At 55.7% G+C, this 16,547-nt stretch overlaps 1 protein-coding gene and 1 long non-coding RNA gene across 6 annotated transcripts in view; one reads left to right on the top strand and one right to left on the bottom strand.

Moving 5' to 3' along the window:
- C2CD2 (C2 calcium dependent domain containing 2) overlaps positions 1-10,542 on the top strand; it is a 57,183-nt gene extending 46,641 nt beyond the window's left edge. For 2 of the 3 annotated variants that reach the window (XM_077879285.1, XM_077879283.1), the window contains one exon: positions 6,807-10,542. In XM_077879285.1, coding sequence (XP_077735411.1) covers positions 6,807-7,069 — 263 coding nt within the window. In that variant the 3' untranslated portion in view covers positions 7,070-10,542. The remainder of the gene's footprint in view (positions 1-6,806) is intronic. The other variant, XR_013368925.1, reaches the window with a different exon arrangement.
- LOC144302007 (uncharacterized) lies at positions 977-16,312 on the bottom strand. Of its 3 annotated transcripts, none has more exons than XR_013368927.1 (5): positions 13,262-16,312; positions 4,596-4,962; positions 2,856-4,289; positions 2,263-2,413; positions 977-1,659 (listed from the first exon to the last, which is right to left on the bottom strand). It is a non-coding gene; the product is annotated as an uncharacterized LOC144302007 (long non-coding RNA). The 3 variants fall into 3 exon arrangements; XR_013368928.1 differs by having other exon boundaries at positions 2,856-4,962; positions 13,262-13,528; positions 14,467-16,312; XR_013368926.1 differs by having other exon boundaries at positions 2,856-4,962.
- Between the last annotated feature and the right edge of the window lie 235 nt (positions 16,313-16,547).

Here is a 16,547-nt window from a genome sequence, read left to right as displayed (position 1 = left end):
CAGCCCAGTGGTTCTGGAACTGGGTGATTGTGTCCCCCCCCCACACCCCCCAGGGGACCCTGCCAGTGTCCTGGGACAGCTTCAGCTGCCACAGTTGGGGGCTGGGGTGCTGCTGGCAGCAGGCACTAGAGGCCGGGGTGCAGCTCGCCAGCCCGCAGTGTGCCACACGGTGGCCTGTGGCCCCGTAGCTGAGGGCCCTGCTGTAGGGGCCTGCCCTCATCCCCGCCCCCCCTTCCTTGTCGGCTTCATGTGTGTCCCCGTGAGCCACACCCATGTGGAAGCAGGGGAGGCACAGATGGGGACCCACTGGAAGCCAGGAGGAGGAAAGAAGGAGGGAGAGGGCACGATCTCCAGGCCGCGTGATGGAGATGGGACCTCGGGCCCCGTCTGCCTGCTGGCCCGGGCCTGGGAGACTCCCTCGCTCCCGTACAGAAGGCGCAGCCCGGGTGATGGGAAAGGCGGCCTGGCTGTGGGTCCACAGGGCGCCCCCCGCCCCCAGTCTCAGGGCCAGCACCGCCCCAGGGAACTCCCCCAGCCCCATGGAAGGCAGTGTGTGCGCTGGGCAGGGTAGAAGACGGGGTGCAGGGCGGGGTGCCCTCTCCTCTCCCTTCCTCCTCCCGATGGCCAACAGTCCGCTGCCTCTTCTCATGAACCCCAGCCCCCTCCCCCACATCCGCCCTCCTGTGTTCACTCTGAGAGGCCCTGCCTCGTCGACCCCAAGTCCATCCAGAGAGCACCCTTCCCTCGTCTGTTGCTTCCTCTGCTTTTCCTTCCGGAGAGTTCTTTCCCTTGGGCGTCTATCCTTGCTGTGCCATGGCCACGCTTCTCCTTTCCTGAACTGGACCCTTCCAAAAGGGCACTCTTGGGGACCGAGGTGCTGACAGGTGCGCTGGGGCCACCTCCAGGTGTGCTGGGGCACAGGGACCGCGCTGGACGTCTACCCTGATGGCACCGCTGCACAGACCGAGAATTTTTTTCTTTTTAAGATTTTATTATTTATTTATGAAAGAGAGAGAGGCAGAGTCACAGGCAGAGGGAGAAGCAGGCTCCTTGCAGGGAGCCCAACACAGGACTCGATCCCGGGTCTCCAGGATCACGCCCTGGGCTGAAGGCAGGTGCCAAATCGCTGGGCCATCGGGGCTGCCCCAGACCGAGAATTTATAAAGGGGCGTATCTGGTAGTGTTTTCAAACTTGCTTCCCCCTTCCAGTGTTTTCTGAGCGATTTGGACACTGCATCTCCACGAGATGTTGTCGGAACCTCAGACGATGATGTGTTACGGGTGCCAGAGGGTAGATGTGCTCCAGCAACAGTTCTACCCTGGGGATCAAGGGAGCGCGCTCTCGTTTTTAAACCGAGGCTCGTTTTGGCTCCAGAACCACCCACCTGCACCTTGCGTCCCAGCAGGGAGTTTGCACGGGTCCCCAAGACTGCCCGCGTGGTTACGGTCCTCCTGGGGTTTCGCTGGTTGGAAATGCTGCAGCCAATGCAGGAAATCTATTCCCCAGATTCGGGTTTATTTTTAGCTTCACTGAGGGTCCGCGTGGTTGCCGGGCAACGGGAACGTACTCCCCGTGACCGTGTGTTCCGAGATGGTTAGGACGGCAAGGTCTGTGTTAGGTGTACTTTACGTTGGTAAGAACAAAAGTAGTGATGGAGACTTTGCAAAATATTAAAAAGTAAAAATAAATAAATAAATAAATAAATAAATAAATAAATAAATAAACCCAGAACTAAAACCCCGACCCCCAAGCCTTGCCAGGTGTCCTGCCCCGTAACCTCCCATGCGTGCCAGGTGTGATGCTTCGGGACTCACTGTCTGTCATTCTTGTTTTGCTCCTGCATGTTTTGCTTTTGACCTCTGACCTCTTCCTTCTCGCCATCGTGCTCATTCCCTTTAGCTTAAGAGGATCGCTATGCCAACCAGAATTAATTGCCTACACAGTAAGTCCTGTCTTCTTATTTTTTCTTTTTCCCCCCAAAATCGAGTACAGCCTTGTCCTGAGCAAAGCCTGTTCTGTTACAACAGGAAGCTGGTCCCCCTTCCCTTCCTCTCCCGTCACTTCCCAGCTCGACCGGCCCACGGTGTCTGTTTTCCCCACATTCCTCCTTAGACGTGTGCCGGGCGGGTTAGTGCAGCACCTTCGCCCGACCGGGGGGTGCAGGGGTGCTGCCCCCCAGCTCAGGGGACACGGCCCTGCACGCTGCCCTGTGCATACACACCGCTTCCCTTAGCCGTGCTCTGGTTCTACCAAGTACTCACTTTTGCAGACGGGCTCGCTGTGGTTTAGCTGGAGTTCACAAGCTGTTTGAGGGCAGCAACCTCCGATGTGCGAGGGGACTTTTGCTCCTTCCTCCCTACCTCTCAGAGGCCGAGATGGATTCTCCGGTGAGCCACTCACGTCTGTTAGGCTCTGTGGAGACAAAGGAGGATAAATTTGCAAATACTTGCTGTGTCAAAGCTCTAATTTGGAATAATTATTTTTGAATTTCTCCCTATTTGTTTAACCTTTGGCCCATTTCTGATTTTTTTTTTTTTTTTTTAACCTTGCTAGAACCAGGGAAGGATGTTTTTGGTTTTTTTTTTTTCCCCTCTTCTCCATCCCCCCATGTAAGATTTTGGCCAGTTCAAATCTCATATATCTCTGCTCCAGATTTTACCTTAAGGAGTTTTTAAGATTGGAGGCGAGGTCTGAGTCTCGCTCCTGCCTGTTGGAGTGGCCGGACGTGGTCTGGAATAAAGGAGCTGGGCTTTATAAAGCCCACACCGCTCCAGCTCCTCTTGCTCAGGCCGCACGAACTTCCCTATCAGCAGAGGTGACCGATTCTGGGGGCCCAGAGGCAACGGGGACGTACCAAACTGTTGGTTATGGTCTTAGCCAGGGTCCTCCAGGGAAACAGAACCAAGGGGTGCTCAGGCGATTATGGGGTCTGATGGTCTGAAGTATGCGGGGTGGGCCGGAGGCTGAATTTCTTCCCCCAGAGGGAGGGAGCCCTTTGCGTTGGCTCTTCGGGTGTCCAGCTGATGGGCCGAAGCCCATGCACACATCCAGGTAGCTCGCTCTAGCCCGGGAGAGCCGGATGCAGGTGTTAACCACCTGCCAAGTGCCTTCCTGTGACACAGGAGCGTTTGACCGAATCGCTGGGCGCACCGGCCACGTTGACACAGAACAGAAGGCAGAGCAGCACAGTCTCGGGGCGAGAAAGTTCCAGGTGCTGTCACTCCCCAGCTGACGGGCGAGTGTGCTTGCCTGTCCGTCCCCCGCGGGGTGGTGGAGTCAGCGTCACCCCTGGGGCCTTGCTCTTCTGGCACTATTTACCCCAAAGGGAACTGTGCTTCGTGCCCAAGTTTAAACAGACCTTAACGTTTTTATTTAGAAAAACGAGAGTGGATGACCTCCGTTTATGCTCGTCATTCTTCACGTTCGATGGGTCTGGCACGGGCTTGCGTCACTAAAGCAGCCTGTCCTACACTCGCTACCAGCGTGCCTCTCGAGATTTATGTCGTTCCGTGAAGCCGGTCCACGTCCGTGTGGGGGTGCAGGGCTGGGCTCTGTGACGCCTCTGAGAGCTGAGGCCCACCACACTCCCGGGAGGCCTCCCTGGTGACCACCCACGGACACCTGCTGGCCACTTGTCTGGGGTGGGACCCATCCCCTGCCGGCTCACACAGCATCCCTCAGGTGTCCAGGGGAGCCAGGCGTGGGAACACAGGCCTTCTGCCCTGGCGCCCACGTTGGAGCAGAGCGCATCACTGCCAGGGATCCGATCTCCCTCAGGGGCCTCTGGGGGATGTACACGGGGCTCCAGCCTATAGATTTTAAGATCTATAAGATCTATATAAGATCTATTTAAGATCTATAAGATTTTAAGATATTGCAAACCTTGGCCCCTCCTTTACCACGACCCCTCCATCCCAGGCGGTGGTATTGTCCCTGTAGATGCCGTGACAAGTCATGTAAAGTTAGGGGAATGCCAGGCTTGGTGACTCTCTCCAGCGACGTTGGGATGATGGGTACCCGGGGGGACACAGGACGTCACCTGCTTCTGGTTTGGACGCTGAACAGTCAGGTTTCACAAAACAGCAGCCCTGTTCTGAGAGCCTCAGTGGGGATGGAAGCACAGAACACAGCCCGTGACCGGCCCCGTCCATGTGGGGTGCAGGAGCAGACCTTAGCTTGTGGGACAGACCACGGCAGGCAGGACGGTCTCAAGTCAGTGTGGTACACAGCTCTTTCCACTTCACTGATTTAACTCACAGGCTGCAAGTCCCTGATGGTTCTTCTGAATCTGAATATGCAAGAATTTGAATTTTAGTCATTTTAAAGTACAATTTCATTTTTTTTTTTTAATTAAAGAGAGCATGCATGCTAGTCAGTGGGGAGGGGCAGGGAGAGAGGGAGAGAGACTCTCCAGCAGACGCCCTGCTGAGCATGGAGCCCGACGCGGAGCTCGATCCCACGACCATGAGATCACGAGCTGAGCCGAAACCAAGAGTCAGACACTTAACTGGCTGAGCTACCCAGGCGCCCCAAGTGCGGTTGCTTGCTTGCAAACATGCAGATTCCCTTTTTAGAGAATTTTGAGCACAGCCACCTCCTGCCTCTCTCCGTGCTCTGGCTTCCCTCCGAATCTGGTGCAAGCCCATGCTTCTCAACAGCCAGCTGCTGAGCCCCGCAGGGCAGGCTGGTCTGTCCCGTTGCACACTGCCTTGTGCTGGAAACTGACGGTCTCCCAGCTCTGGAGGCCAGAAGGTCGAGGTCAAGGTGTGGGCAGGGCTGGTTCCTCCTGCTGGCGAGGACGGAGGATCTGCTCCATGCTCTCCCCAGGTTTCTGGTGTTTGCCGGCATCCTTGACTTTCCTTGGCTTGTAAAAGCGTGACCCCCCATGTAAGAACACGGTCATATTGGTGCAGCGCCTGCCCTAATTCACGGTAGATGAATCACCTCAGTGAAGACCCTGTCTGTAAAATAAGGTCACATTCTGAGCTACTGGGGCTCAGGACCCCAACATAGGAATTCTGGAGGGGCATGATCCAACCCACACCACCACCCCTGCTCACACCGCAGACCCCAGACCCACTCTCGGTGCAGGGCCACCTGGTATGGGGTCTTCCAGGACAGCACCTGTTCCTGCTGGGCTTCCAGGTCCTGGAGCCTCCAGCTGACCCGGGGATAGGCCGGTCTGCCCCCCTCGGGCTTCTAGCCCCCTGGGGACACTGGGGCATGGGGTCAGAGCACCTCAGGTTAACCAAATAGACCCTGCCTTCCTCTCCTCTGTTCTAGTGAGAGCCCACATTTATCTTCCCTTCAGGGACCCCAAGCTTAACCTAAAGCTGGTTTCTGTAGATCAGAAACACCTCCTTGGCCCCGGTGACCCAAGGTGGCCTTCAGGCTGGGGCCCCTCACTGTGCCCAGGGCATCCATCCGCCGGGAACTTAGCTGGTGGGTCCCGCTGCATCCAGCCCCCTGGCCAGACTGCACAGTCAAATCCAGCTGTTAGTGGTGATGGGCGTCGTGATAGGCCGCATCTCATGGGGATTTGAACAGCTCCGGGAATGGTCAGGGCCCCCAGAAGTGGCACAGCAGCCCCGTGGCCAGAGCAGAGCCACCTACACATTTACACTCCCCTTCCCGCTGTCCTGGAGACCCCAGCACACGGCCTCTCCGCACGAGCTAACTGTACACGTAGCCTCATGATTCTTCAGAATAGGCTATTTGATTATATCCAAAGAGAAAATTAAAGAAAAAAAAAAGGATCTTTTCAGCAGCATTGACCAGATGATAGTCAGCCTCTGCCTCGGGGCTCGAGCTCTGCTCTACAGCTGAGCCTGGACAGAACACGTGGGAAGTTCATCCTCAGTGCCCCGTCCAGTGAGCAGCCTCTTAAAATCATGGGGTGTGCTGCTTTTCAGTTGTTTTTTTAAAATATTTTATTTATTCATGAGAGACACAGAGAGAGGCAGAGACACAGGCAGCGGGAGAAGCAGGCTCCCTGCAGGGAGCCCGATGCGGGACTCGATCCCAGGACCCCGGGGGTCAAGCCCTGAGCTGAAGGCAGACGCTCGACCACTGAGCCACCCGGGTGCCCCTGCTTTTCAGTGTTGATTGTTCAGAGGTACACAGACAGGGGGGGCCCAATCCCGCCACCGTCCGCATGCGTTTCGTGTGGAAGAGCCAGCAGATGCTCTTCGTTATCCCCTCTGAATAAACACGATGGCTCCTGGTGTAGATCCTGGCTCCTGAAGTATTTGTTGGCCTTATGGTGACGATAAGGAATTGTCAAATAGCCATAAAGCTCCTCACCCAGATGGTCAGACTTCCTTCTTCCAAAGCCCGCAGCACCTCCACGCAAATGTAACGACCTCCAGGCTGGCTGGAAAGGTCCCCAGACCCTGCTGGGGTGTTAAGAGCACGACCATCTTTCCTGGGGCACAGAGCCCTTCAGCATTTCTGCCCTTTCCAAAGAAGGGGTGCGGTGGCGGGGGCGGTGGGGGACCCGAGGTGGGGACAGTCTGTTGCCATCTGCTTCGACTAGGAAGTCAGCCATAGAGCTCTCTGCCCGGGGATGCTCTCCAGCTCTCTGCTTCTCAGGCAAAGTCTTGTCCTTTTGAAAACTCCGGTGTGTGGTGTCCGGGCCCGATTCCCCCCGCTTTTGCCCGTGGGCAGGGTGACAGCACAGTGAAGTAAGAAACTGCTCTTGGCAGAGGCCCCCAAACTTCCCCGGGTCTTTTCACCTTGGCCTCACGGTCCCGGGGTTTTCCTCCGCGACCCACCTGACCAGCCCCCCTGTACTTTCCTCTTGCAGGAGGCATTTTAAGGAAAGGCGCGAAGCTGTTCTTCCGCCGGCGGCATCAGCAGAAGGACCCTGGCATGAGCCAGTCGCACAATGACCTCGTGTTCCTGCAGCAGCCAGAGGGAGCCCGGAGGAAGGGGGTGACGCTCACCAGGATCCTGAACAGGAAGCTGCTCTCCAGGCACAGAAGCAAGAGCGCCGTGAATGGGGCCCCGGTGGACCACGAGGCCGGCGGCCTGCTGCACCCGGACGCTGGAAGGCGCGGGCCCACCTAGCCGCCCGCCGGCCCGCCGGCCCTAGCTGGGGTTCCCCCGACAAGTTCATCTCCTAGAGGGGAATGAGAACCTGAGTCTTGGGCCAGGAGGTTCCCCCCAGAGAAAACTGACAAAGGCCGCTTTGCCACCCGATGCCAAAGGAGACCCGAAGGCGCTGCCCCGTGGGCTGTGCTCACATCTCAGAGCTCAAGTCAAATGTTAGAAAAAGATTTACGTTATGAACTAAAGAGCATCCCGTGACGGACGGTGATGGGGCAGGTTTGGGGGACTCGATGGGACCCACTCAGCGCTCGGACACCTGTTACCGTGGGTCCGCGCCTGGACCGCGTCGCAAGGCGGGGGTGGGTGTCCCTCTGTGCTGTCGCTGTGAACGCAACGGGTGGGTCACCTGTCCTCACCGGCTGCTCGGAATAGGGGTGCAGCTGGCTCTGAGTACAGAGAGGTGGGACACAGACAGGATTTGGGGTCGATGGAGAAATTACGGTGGTAACGGAGACGGTGTGCCTGAGGTAGGACGATGGTTGCCTTCGACATTAGCCATATAACTTGAAACCGTATGCAAACACTAAATCTATGCTGTGCACACTACGCTGAGCGCTCTGTACGTTTACTTTGAGCCTGTTTGCAAGTGGGAGCTCTCTCACTTCCTCTGTGCTTTTTACATTTTTCTCTACAGCATCAGAAGCGCCTCATGATCCCAGTGGAGCCGTCGACACGGGGCTTTTTCCCCCTCAACCCCCCGCTGGCATACTCAAGTGTGCAGGGGGCCTCCCGAGTACAGCTAGGAGCAGTGACAGCCCAGCATGGCGACCGTGCACACGCACGCACACACGCACACACACACACACACACACACGGGTTTTCTTTAGGACACGGCTGGTTTGCCAAATGTTGCGAGAGGCCAAAACAAAGTACACTGAGGACAAAAGAGAAAATTAGCGGAGGTCTGGAGGTCTCAGGTACGAGGTGTGAGCCTTAGGGATGGGCCAAGCTTTGCATCACACTCCTTTAGGGGGGGCTCTTGAGAATTCTGCTGTAGACAGGGCTTGACACGTCTTGGGGTGTCCTTGCCTTGCTTGCCCGCGGGGACAGGAAAAAGAAAACCGTGGCCCGCTGCATGCCCATCCGCGTGCCCTTCACACCACGTCCCTGGTCCGCCCGCCTCTCCGTGTGTGCCCGTGCCGCCCGGAGGCCCCGCCTCGAGGGCCGTGGTCGTTCCTCTGAAAAGTTTTGATGCTTTACCGAGATTCACTTTTTTCCAGGAAGATTTGAAAGCCCGTTACGAAGCCTGACTTCTATCACGGACACGGAATCCGGGGAGCTCCTTCCCACAAGCATGTTTGTTGACCCTTAAATTATCTATTTCGGGGGCCGTGGAGCCACTGCCAAACAAAAACCTTCGTGCAAACAGAACCCCCCCACACACCCCTTTTCTTGAGGGAACAAATTCTCAGACGACATTAAGAATCTCACTTTGCAAGACACGTTTAGAAATCCCTCGGCGTCCCTGGAATTACCAGGTGATGGTAATTCCGTAAAAACGGGTTTTTACGGTGAACGTCCTGAGTTTCGTCGGTGTGACACCGCACGGGGCATTCCGACATCTAATAACCACGTCACTCCCTGCGGGTTCGTAGTCACTACTAGTCTTTTTTTGGAACACATCTGGTCACTCCTGTTTTACCGGTAGGATTGCTGCCCTTGGGACACTGGAGAATTAATTCTCCAGGACGTGGGGCGTCAGAATTTCAGGCACCTGAGCAGGACTAATTCTTAGCACAGTCTTTTGCTTGACTGTGATGTTTGGATCGACTCGATTTATTCAATGTGACGATATCAGGGTTTTACTTGGGAGCTCTCTCGCTCTCAAAAAAAAAAAAATAATAATAATAATGTCTCTGCTATTCCCATTTCTGACGGGCCCCGTGAGTCTTTTGCTCCCTGCTGGATGCTTTGGTCAAGGGCTCTTGCTGTCTCAACTTCCCGATGACCGGAGGCCTCGTCCGGGTCCCGTGCAAGCGGCAGGTGGGCTGAGTGTCCCACATGCGAGAGCCACAGGGCGTCAAGATCGTGCTTCTGTGCATCTGTCGGGCACACGTCGGCAGCTCCGTACCTTTGCATAGGACCCCGGAGCCCCTCCTCAGGACGCACACACACGTTTTCTCCATCTGGGGGCCTCTTCTGAAGTCAGCGGACGAGGACGTAGCAGGGAGCTCACGAGCCGAGCATGAAGGGTGCGTGCACGCGGCACCGAGAGACCACGGGCCTGCGGATCCTGCGAGTGCCGCCCTCCTGGCCGTTGACCCCGACCGGTGCCTGCGCGGTGGGGGTCTCCGTGGCAAGGACACGTCACGATCCACCAGATGCCACGCACACCAGCCTGCAGATCACCTCATTCCCTTGCCTTTCCGTGCGTGTGAGTGGCTGCGGGGCTTTTTTTGTTTCGCCGTCACGGTATTTTTGCAGGGCGGTGTTGCAAAGTGAGGTCTCTCGAACGCTAATAGGAGCGTGTGTCTGCGCGGCTGGGACCGGGCCTCACGTGGGCGGTCGCGAGCTCTGTGTTCAAGGACGTGCCTGGGTTCTTTGCAGAGAAAGTTGAGGGAGCTTCAAGGGTGTGTGTGTCATTAACGTAGCAATAAAAGCACTGATCTCCTTGTCCCTCCTTGTCCCGTTGGAAACCCGCTGTGAAGGAGGTTTAGACAGAGCACTTTATTTAAATCAACGCTCAAGCGTAAGCTGCAAGCCGGCCCTTGATCCCACCCCCCATAGCTCCTTGCCCACCAGTCACGAATTTGGTGCCTGTTTAGGGTTTTGATGGGTTTTACCAGCTGCGTCTATAGAAGAGAGTTGCAGACTTTCTTCTCCAGCAGAAAGTGACAACTTATGTCGCTGCCACCAGTTGCAGGGCTTTTCCCAGGAATAGGCCCACAGCTCCCGGTCTTGACAGCTCAGCTCAGAGCACAGGCTGGGAGCCGCTGGGTGCGACGCCAGTCTTGCATGGGCGTGGGCTCGGTGCCAGGCCCTCCGTCCGCTGCCCTGCACCTGCTCAGGCCCCACTACCAAAGTGGCACGGACACGCTGGTGCTGCTGTGTTCTTGCAAGGAAAACTCAGGTCCCCTCCAGGCCCTTCCTTTCAGCATCCCTGTTGTAGTGGGAGGGGGCATCAGGAAAACCTCGACCCGCTCAGGTCACCCGGCTTCCCACTGACGGATTAGCCTTGTAGGGTTTCCCTCCCTTGCCTCCCAATGTCACTTCAAAGCTACATTTTTTTTTTTTTTTAAAAGGAAAGGGTTTCCCGGGTACGTGGGCAGGTCTGGCGTGACGATCGGGTGTGGTGACGAACGTGCCGGACAGCGATCATATTGCTTGGTAGCACTTTAAACACAGATCCCGCTCCTATACCAAACTGTGGAAGATGTGGCCGCCACGGGAACGGTCTTTGAAAGAAATAAACGTGCACGTGGAACACGAAACACCGAGTTGTGTCTGCTGAGCCCCGGGGTCCTGGGTCACCTTCCGTCTGCTGCGTGAGGCTCGGCAGCCCGGGTGCCGCCCATGTGGCCGCTGCTGCTTGCTTCGTTCCTGGCAGAGGCCCTTCCTATCCTTGTCCCGACTCGACGCTGGCATCCTGTTGCAGGCCTGGGGAAAGTCAACGTTTCCGGTGACCCCTGGGGTCATGGTGGGTGGTGGGTGCTACCTGCCAGGGTCTGCTTGGCCCGGGTCCTCCAGCGGTGCAAGCTGGCACGAGGCGACCCTGCATGGTCCCCAGGCACCTTCTGATGAGCTCTCTCCCCGTGGTCAATGCCCGCCCCGTGTGGAGCAGGCTCCTGTGTGGGGCAGGTGTCACAGCAGCACGGGGCTCGCGGTGGCTCCTGGGGGGGACGGGGCAGCTGGCTCTGGAGCCGGGCACGGCCAGGCGGGTGGACAGGTCCCGCACAAACCCTGCAGGCATCTCGGCTCCTTCCGGGGGGGTCCTTCCCGGGGGTCCGTGTCTCTGCTTCTCCCTCCTCCCTCTCTGAGCCCAGGCACTACAGCAGTTGTGGAAGTGGTGATCTGCGGTCCAATCTGCGCAGAGGCCGCAGGAGACCAGCTGGGCTCGCTGCAAAGCCAGCCTTGTCCCAACTTACCAGCTTTCTTAACCGGATCTCCTGCCCGTTACCTCGAGGCACACACTGTACTCTTACCAACCCCAACAGCACTGTCCGTATTTTTTTTTATTATTATTTTAGAGCGAGAAGAGAGAAAGTGCATTGAGTGGGGGGAAGTGGCAGAGGGAGGGAGAGAGAAAATCTGAAGCAGGCTGCACGCCCCGTGAGAAGCCCGACATGGGGCTCGAGCTCACAATCCCAAGATTGTGTGACTTGAGCGGAAAACAAGAGTCTGACGCTCAACCCCCGGAGCCCCCCAGGTGGCCCTCACTGCGAATGGACACCCCTCGTCCCCAGCACGTGCCGCTCCCGTCCGATGACCTAACCATACACAAGCCCGCCGTTTCCAGGAAGTAGCTCCGGCCACCACGGACGGACGGCCCAGAGCACAGGGCGCTTCTTTCAATCCCTGTCACTTGCCTCCGTATCTGTCCCTCTCACGCTGGCTCCTAGGCAGGCGGTGCATCCATCCCTCGGGCTTGGGACAGTGGGCACATAGTGACCGGTATCAGCTGACAGCCCTAGAGGAACACATCTGGGAAGTTCGCTGATGTCCGCTTTTCCCCACTCATCAGAGCCCGGGGTCGGGGGACAGAGCCCGCTGTGGCGGGGATGCCTGTGACACAACCGCGCTATCGTTTACCTTGCTCGCCCCTACAAATAGTGTCGATGTCAGTGCATCGTGTGTAGAAAAGGCAGGATGCTCACCAGGGAGGTCTGGATCCCAGGATGGATGACTCGGCAGTGTCCTCGCTGAAGGGGAAGATGCCAGACCAGACCCTCCTCCCACGGTGCCCTAGAAGCACCAATTTCACACACTGCCCCCCGCGTCCCCTGCTCCAACTGCCACTGGCACAATGCGAATCGTACCACACCGTCCCCCTGCCTGTGCCAAGCATTCAAAACTATTGATTATACGGATATCAATATTTATAAAGTGGGATGCTTAGGTGCCTTGGGCTACTTGGTATTTTATACAAAAGCTACATAAAGATTGTCACAGGGATGGTCGCGAATGCGAAATGAGCACTTAACTATGTGCCAGAATTTTTTTCAGAGTTTTACATCTACTGACTCATACATGCTTCGAAATAATCCCATGATGGGGCCACCTGGGTGGCTCAGTGGTTGAGCATCTGCCTTTGGCTCAGGGCGTGATCCCAGAGTCCCGGGATCGAGTCCCACGTCGGGTTCCCTGCATGGACCCTTCTTCTCCCTCTGCCTGTGTCTCTGCCTCTCTCTCTCTCTCTCTCATGAATAAATAAAATCTAAAAAAAAAAGAACATAAAATAATCCCATGAGATGAGGAAGCTGAGGCACACAGAGGTGAAGTAACTTGCCCAAGATTACACAGTGGATAAGCAGCACAACCAGAATTGACCCCAGGCTGCCCTGCTGGAGAATCCCTGCCCCGAGCCACGGGCCTCTGCTACCTTGCATCAAATGGAGAGACCAGGACATCATCTTTTCTAAACTTTCAGCCCCCCGTTATGGGGGAGAATGCTGTTATAAAGCGAGATGCAATGCTTTGCACATTTTGAGAATTAAATTATTCGTTGCTCGGATCTATCTGGACAAGAAAAATTAGCCAGATCACAAAGCCAGAGGTGGTGTAGAGAAGTGGCTTTGGATAATATATATATATATTAAAATATATATTTAAAATATAAATTAAATAAAAAATATATAAAATATATATATTTAAAAAATATATATTTTTTATAACATCCGGTACAAAAAGGAGTCAATTAACAAAAAACCAGAGCTGATGAGCCATGTTAGTTAGAAATCGCACGTCTGAGGCGACCAGGGACAGGGCTGAGTGCATCATCCCCGGTGTGGGGCCACACCGTATCGCGATGACACCTTAATGCCACCGCTAGTGGCTGCTTGGGAGGAACAGCGCTCGTAGGAAAATCCACTCAGTAACGGAAACTCTTCTGCTTATTCATTTTTAATTCCCCAACTTTTAAAAATTTTAAACCTACAGAATAACCCACATAGACTTCAACTAGATTCACCGGTTTTGGTATATTTGCTTTACCTACGCACCATCCATTGATCAATTGATTCGTTGTTGTTTGGAGACCTCGTGTGTCACCCAGAATTCTTCAGAATGCGTTTCCTAAGGAGGATGGCCTCTTCACATCACATCCTCAATGGTTATCGTGCTTGGGAAGCAGGACGTAGATGCGAAACTACTATCCAGTGTCAGAGGCCCCATTCAGATCTCCCCCACTGCCCAAGAACATCTTTTATAGGTTTTTCTTTTTCTTTTTCTGCTTGGGGTTCAGGCAAGGTTTCTACATTGCTTTGGTTGATAATAAAAATTGGACACTTTCAGAAATAACACTCTTTAAAAAAATCTTTAAAAGTTTGGGTAAGACAAAAACCATATTTCACTCATATGTGGGATTTAAGAAAGAAAACATGAACATAGAGGAAGGGAGGGAAAATTAGGTGAAAATTGAGAGGAAGACACACCATAAGAGACGCTGAACTCTAGGAAACAAACAGGGTCGCTGTGGGGGCGGGGGGCGGGTGAGTGGGTGATGGGCATGAAGGAGGGCACTTGATACAATGAGCACTGGGTGTTGTATGCAACTGAGGAATCACTATATTCTACCTCTGAGACTAATAAAAAAATTAAAAAATAAAATTTTGGATACAAATCTGCCTTAAGACAAGTTATTTCCAGCCTTCATAGAAGGAATATATTAAACACATTGGGAATTCTTTTGAAGATGCTATGAGCATCGTGAATATGAATCCCAGCCCTGTGCTGCACGTATGATGAGAAATGGCGTTAGGTGGCCTCAGGTCTTCCACTTTTACAGGTTTTCACTCTTGGTTTAACCTGCCAACTTTTTTCTGCAAACAATCTGCTTTTGTTCACGCGTGCCAGTACCTCTGGTGTGCAGAGGCCCAGAGAACCAGCCACCTTTGAGAATTGTGAGTGGTCACTGGCAGGGGCGGAGGGGTGTGTGTGGGAGGTAGGTGAGGGGTGCACATTAGCTGTAGGAGTCAGTCTGGGGCTCTTGGGGATTGAGCAGAGACCTGAATGCTGAAAAGATGCGGGTGGAAAACCTTAGGAAAGCACTGCGAGGTAGAGGATCTGTGCAAAAGATCTCGAGGACGTGTGTGAGGGACAGAAGTCTGGAGGGAGACTGGGGTCCCCCAGCTGGGTGGGGTATGAACGGGGTAAAGGTGAGGTGATCAAGACCATAGGAGATCGTGGAGCAGACCTACCGCAAGTGCCGCTGGGAAGTCGCCCTGGGGAGGGCGGCTTGCCCCTCTGCACCTGCTCAACCTTCACACTTATGGCGGAGCCCTTTTGATGGTCCTTATTACTGACCTTAGACACACGCCAATCCGTACAAGTAAGTCTGACTGTAGAATAAAGTCCCGATCGTGGGACTGCCAGGCCCCAGGCCCTATGCATTTAGAATTTCTATATTAACAAATGGCCTGGACGAGGGCTATCCTCAATTATTCTCCCACCAGGAAAGGATGAAACAGCTTATTTTCTACAATCTTCAAAATAATGCTATTAAGCTTAAAAAAAAAAAAAAAACTTTGCTAATGTAGCAGGTAAAGACGATTGCACTGCAATTTTGCTTTTTCTCTCATGACCATATATAGCTGAGTAGCTTTGCTTATGCTTAAAAGCCCTTGTCTTTCCCTTACTGGGGACTTTCCATTTTCTATGCGGTTCTCTATCTTTTTCCTCTTGATTCCTAGGAGCTTCCTCTGTAGGAAGGAAATGAGTCCTTTCTGACATCAATTTCCAATCACTTCCTGTCAGTGCATCCCCTCTTGGACTTTAGTGGGGGAGCTTTCTGCCTGAATGCTGAAAAGATGCAGCTGGAGAACCTTAGGAAAGAAAACAGAACCGCAGAACAAAGAGAACAGTTCTCTGGCCCTGCCCCCCAGACTAAAGGACCCCTCCAGCCCCTTCTATTTGTAGGTTTGTGGGCTCAGGTACATTTGATGCAGGGGGTCAAGAGGCCACACAGGCCACCAGGACCTGGGGTGTGGGCGGGGCAGAGACACCTCCAGGGAGCAGCCTGGCCTTCAGAGCCGCCCTAACCGGGGCAATGCTTTTCTGGAACTTTCCACATGGCAGCCTCGCTCTGGTCCAGGTGTGGATTTCAGGAGCCCACCTGCCCGGATGGGTCCAGATGCCCGCCCCTATCTGCTGCCGAGCCTCTCTGGGCGGCTAAGTCACCTGTGCGTGTTCCCAGAGGACTAAGAGGAAGGCAGCACCCCATGCCCTGCGTTCGGAAGCACCCAGGACCTGGCAGCAAGCCTCAGCCTGCTCTGCTTGCAAAGAAAAAATGTGACCACCCCCCGCCCCCACTTGCAAGGGAACGTAGGGCTCCAGCGGCCCCCAGAAGAGACTTACAGGGCCCCGGGGCCGCTGGGGCCTCGGCTGCCAGGGTCTCGGGACTGGACAAGCCTCGAGGTCCAGGATGGGGCACATGAGGATGGGGCGGCAGAGCCAGCCCCGCGGCTCCCAGGCCGGTCAGGATCAGCAGCCCGCTGCTCTCCTGTCCACACCACCCGCCCTTCCACTATCTGATCCACATCACCCGCTCCCGGTTCCACACCGGTCACTCTCCCACCCCGTCTACACTGCCCTTGCCCTCTGCTCTCCCAACCACCCTCACCACTCTACTGTCCATGCTGCCCGCTACCGGGTCCCCAGCACCCGCTCTCCCATCCACACAGCCTTGCTCCCCGTCCACACCGCCTGCGACCTGCTTGCTGCAGGTTCATGCCTCCCGCTTCCGGGTCCACACCACCCACTCTCCCATCCCCTGTCCGCACGGCTTTTCTCACTCCCCGTCCACACCACCTGCGACCCGCTTGCTGTAGGTCCACGCCGCCCGCTCCCGGGTCCACACCACCCGCTGTCCCGTCCCCTGTCCGCGCGGCCTTTCTCACTCCCCGTCCACACCGCCTGCGACCCGCTTGTTGCAGGTCCACGCCGCCCGTTCCCGGGTCCACACCACCCTCTCTCCCGTCCCCCGTCCGCGCGGCCTTTCTCACTCCCCGTCCACACCGCCCGCGACCCGCTTGCTGCAGGTCCACGCCGCCCGCTCCCGGGTCCACAGCACCCGCCCTCCCGCTCCCCGTCCACACCGCCCGCGACCCGCTTGCCGCAGGTCCACGCCGCCCGCTCCCGGGTCCACAGCACCCGCCCTCCCGCTCCCCGTCCACACCGCCCGCGACCCGCTTGCCGCAGGTCCACGCCGCCGGCTCCCGGGTCCACAGCACCCGCCCTCCCGCTCCCCGTCCACACCGCCCGCGACCTCGCTGGCTGCTGC

This window comes from Canis aureus, chromosome 30 (genome assembly GCF_053574225.1).
Source record: "Canis aureus isolate CA01 chromosome 30, VMU_Caureus_v.1.0, whole genome shotgun sequence".
In the NCBI taxonomy this organism is placed as follows: Eukaryota; Metazoa; Chordata; class Mammalia; order Carnivora; family Canidae; genus Canis; species Canis aureus.
The sequence above is the reverse complement of the archived record's forward strand: the minus strand, read 5'-3'. Positions and strand labels throughout refer to the sequence as shown.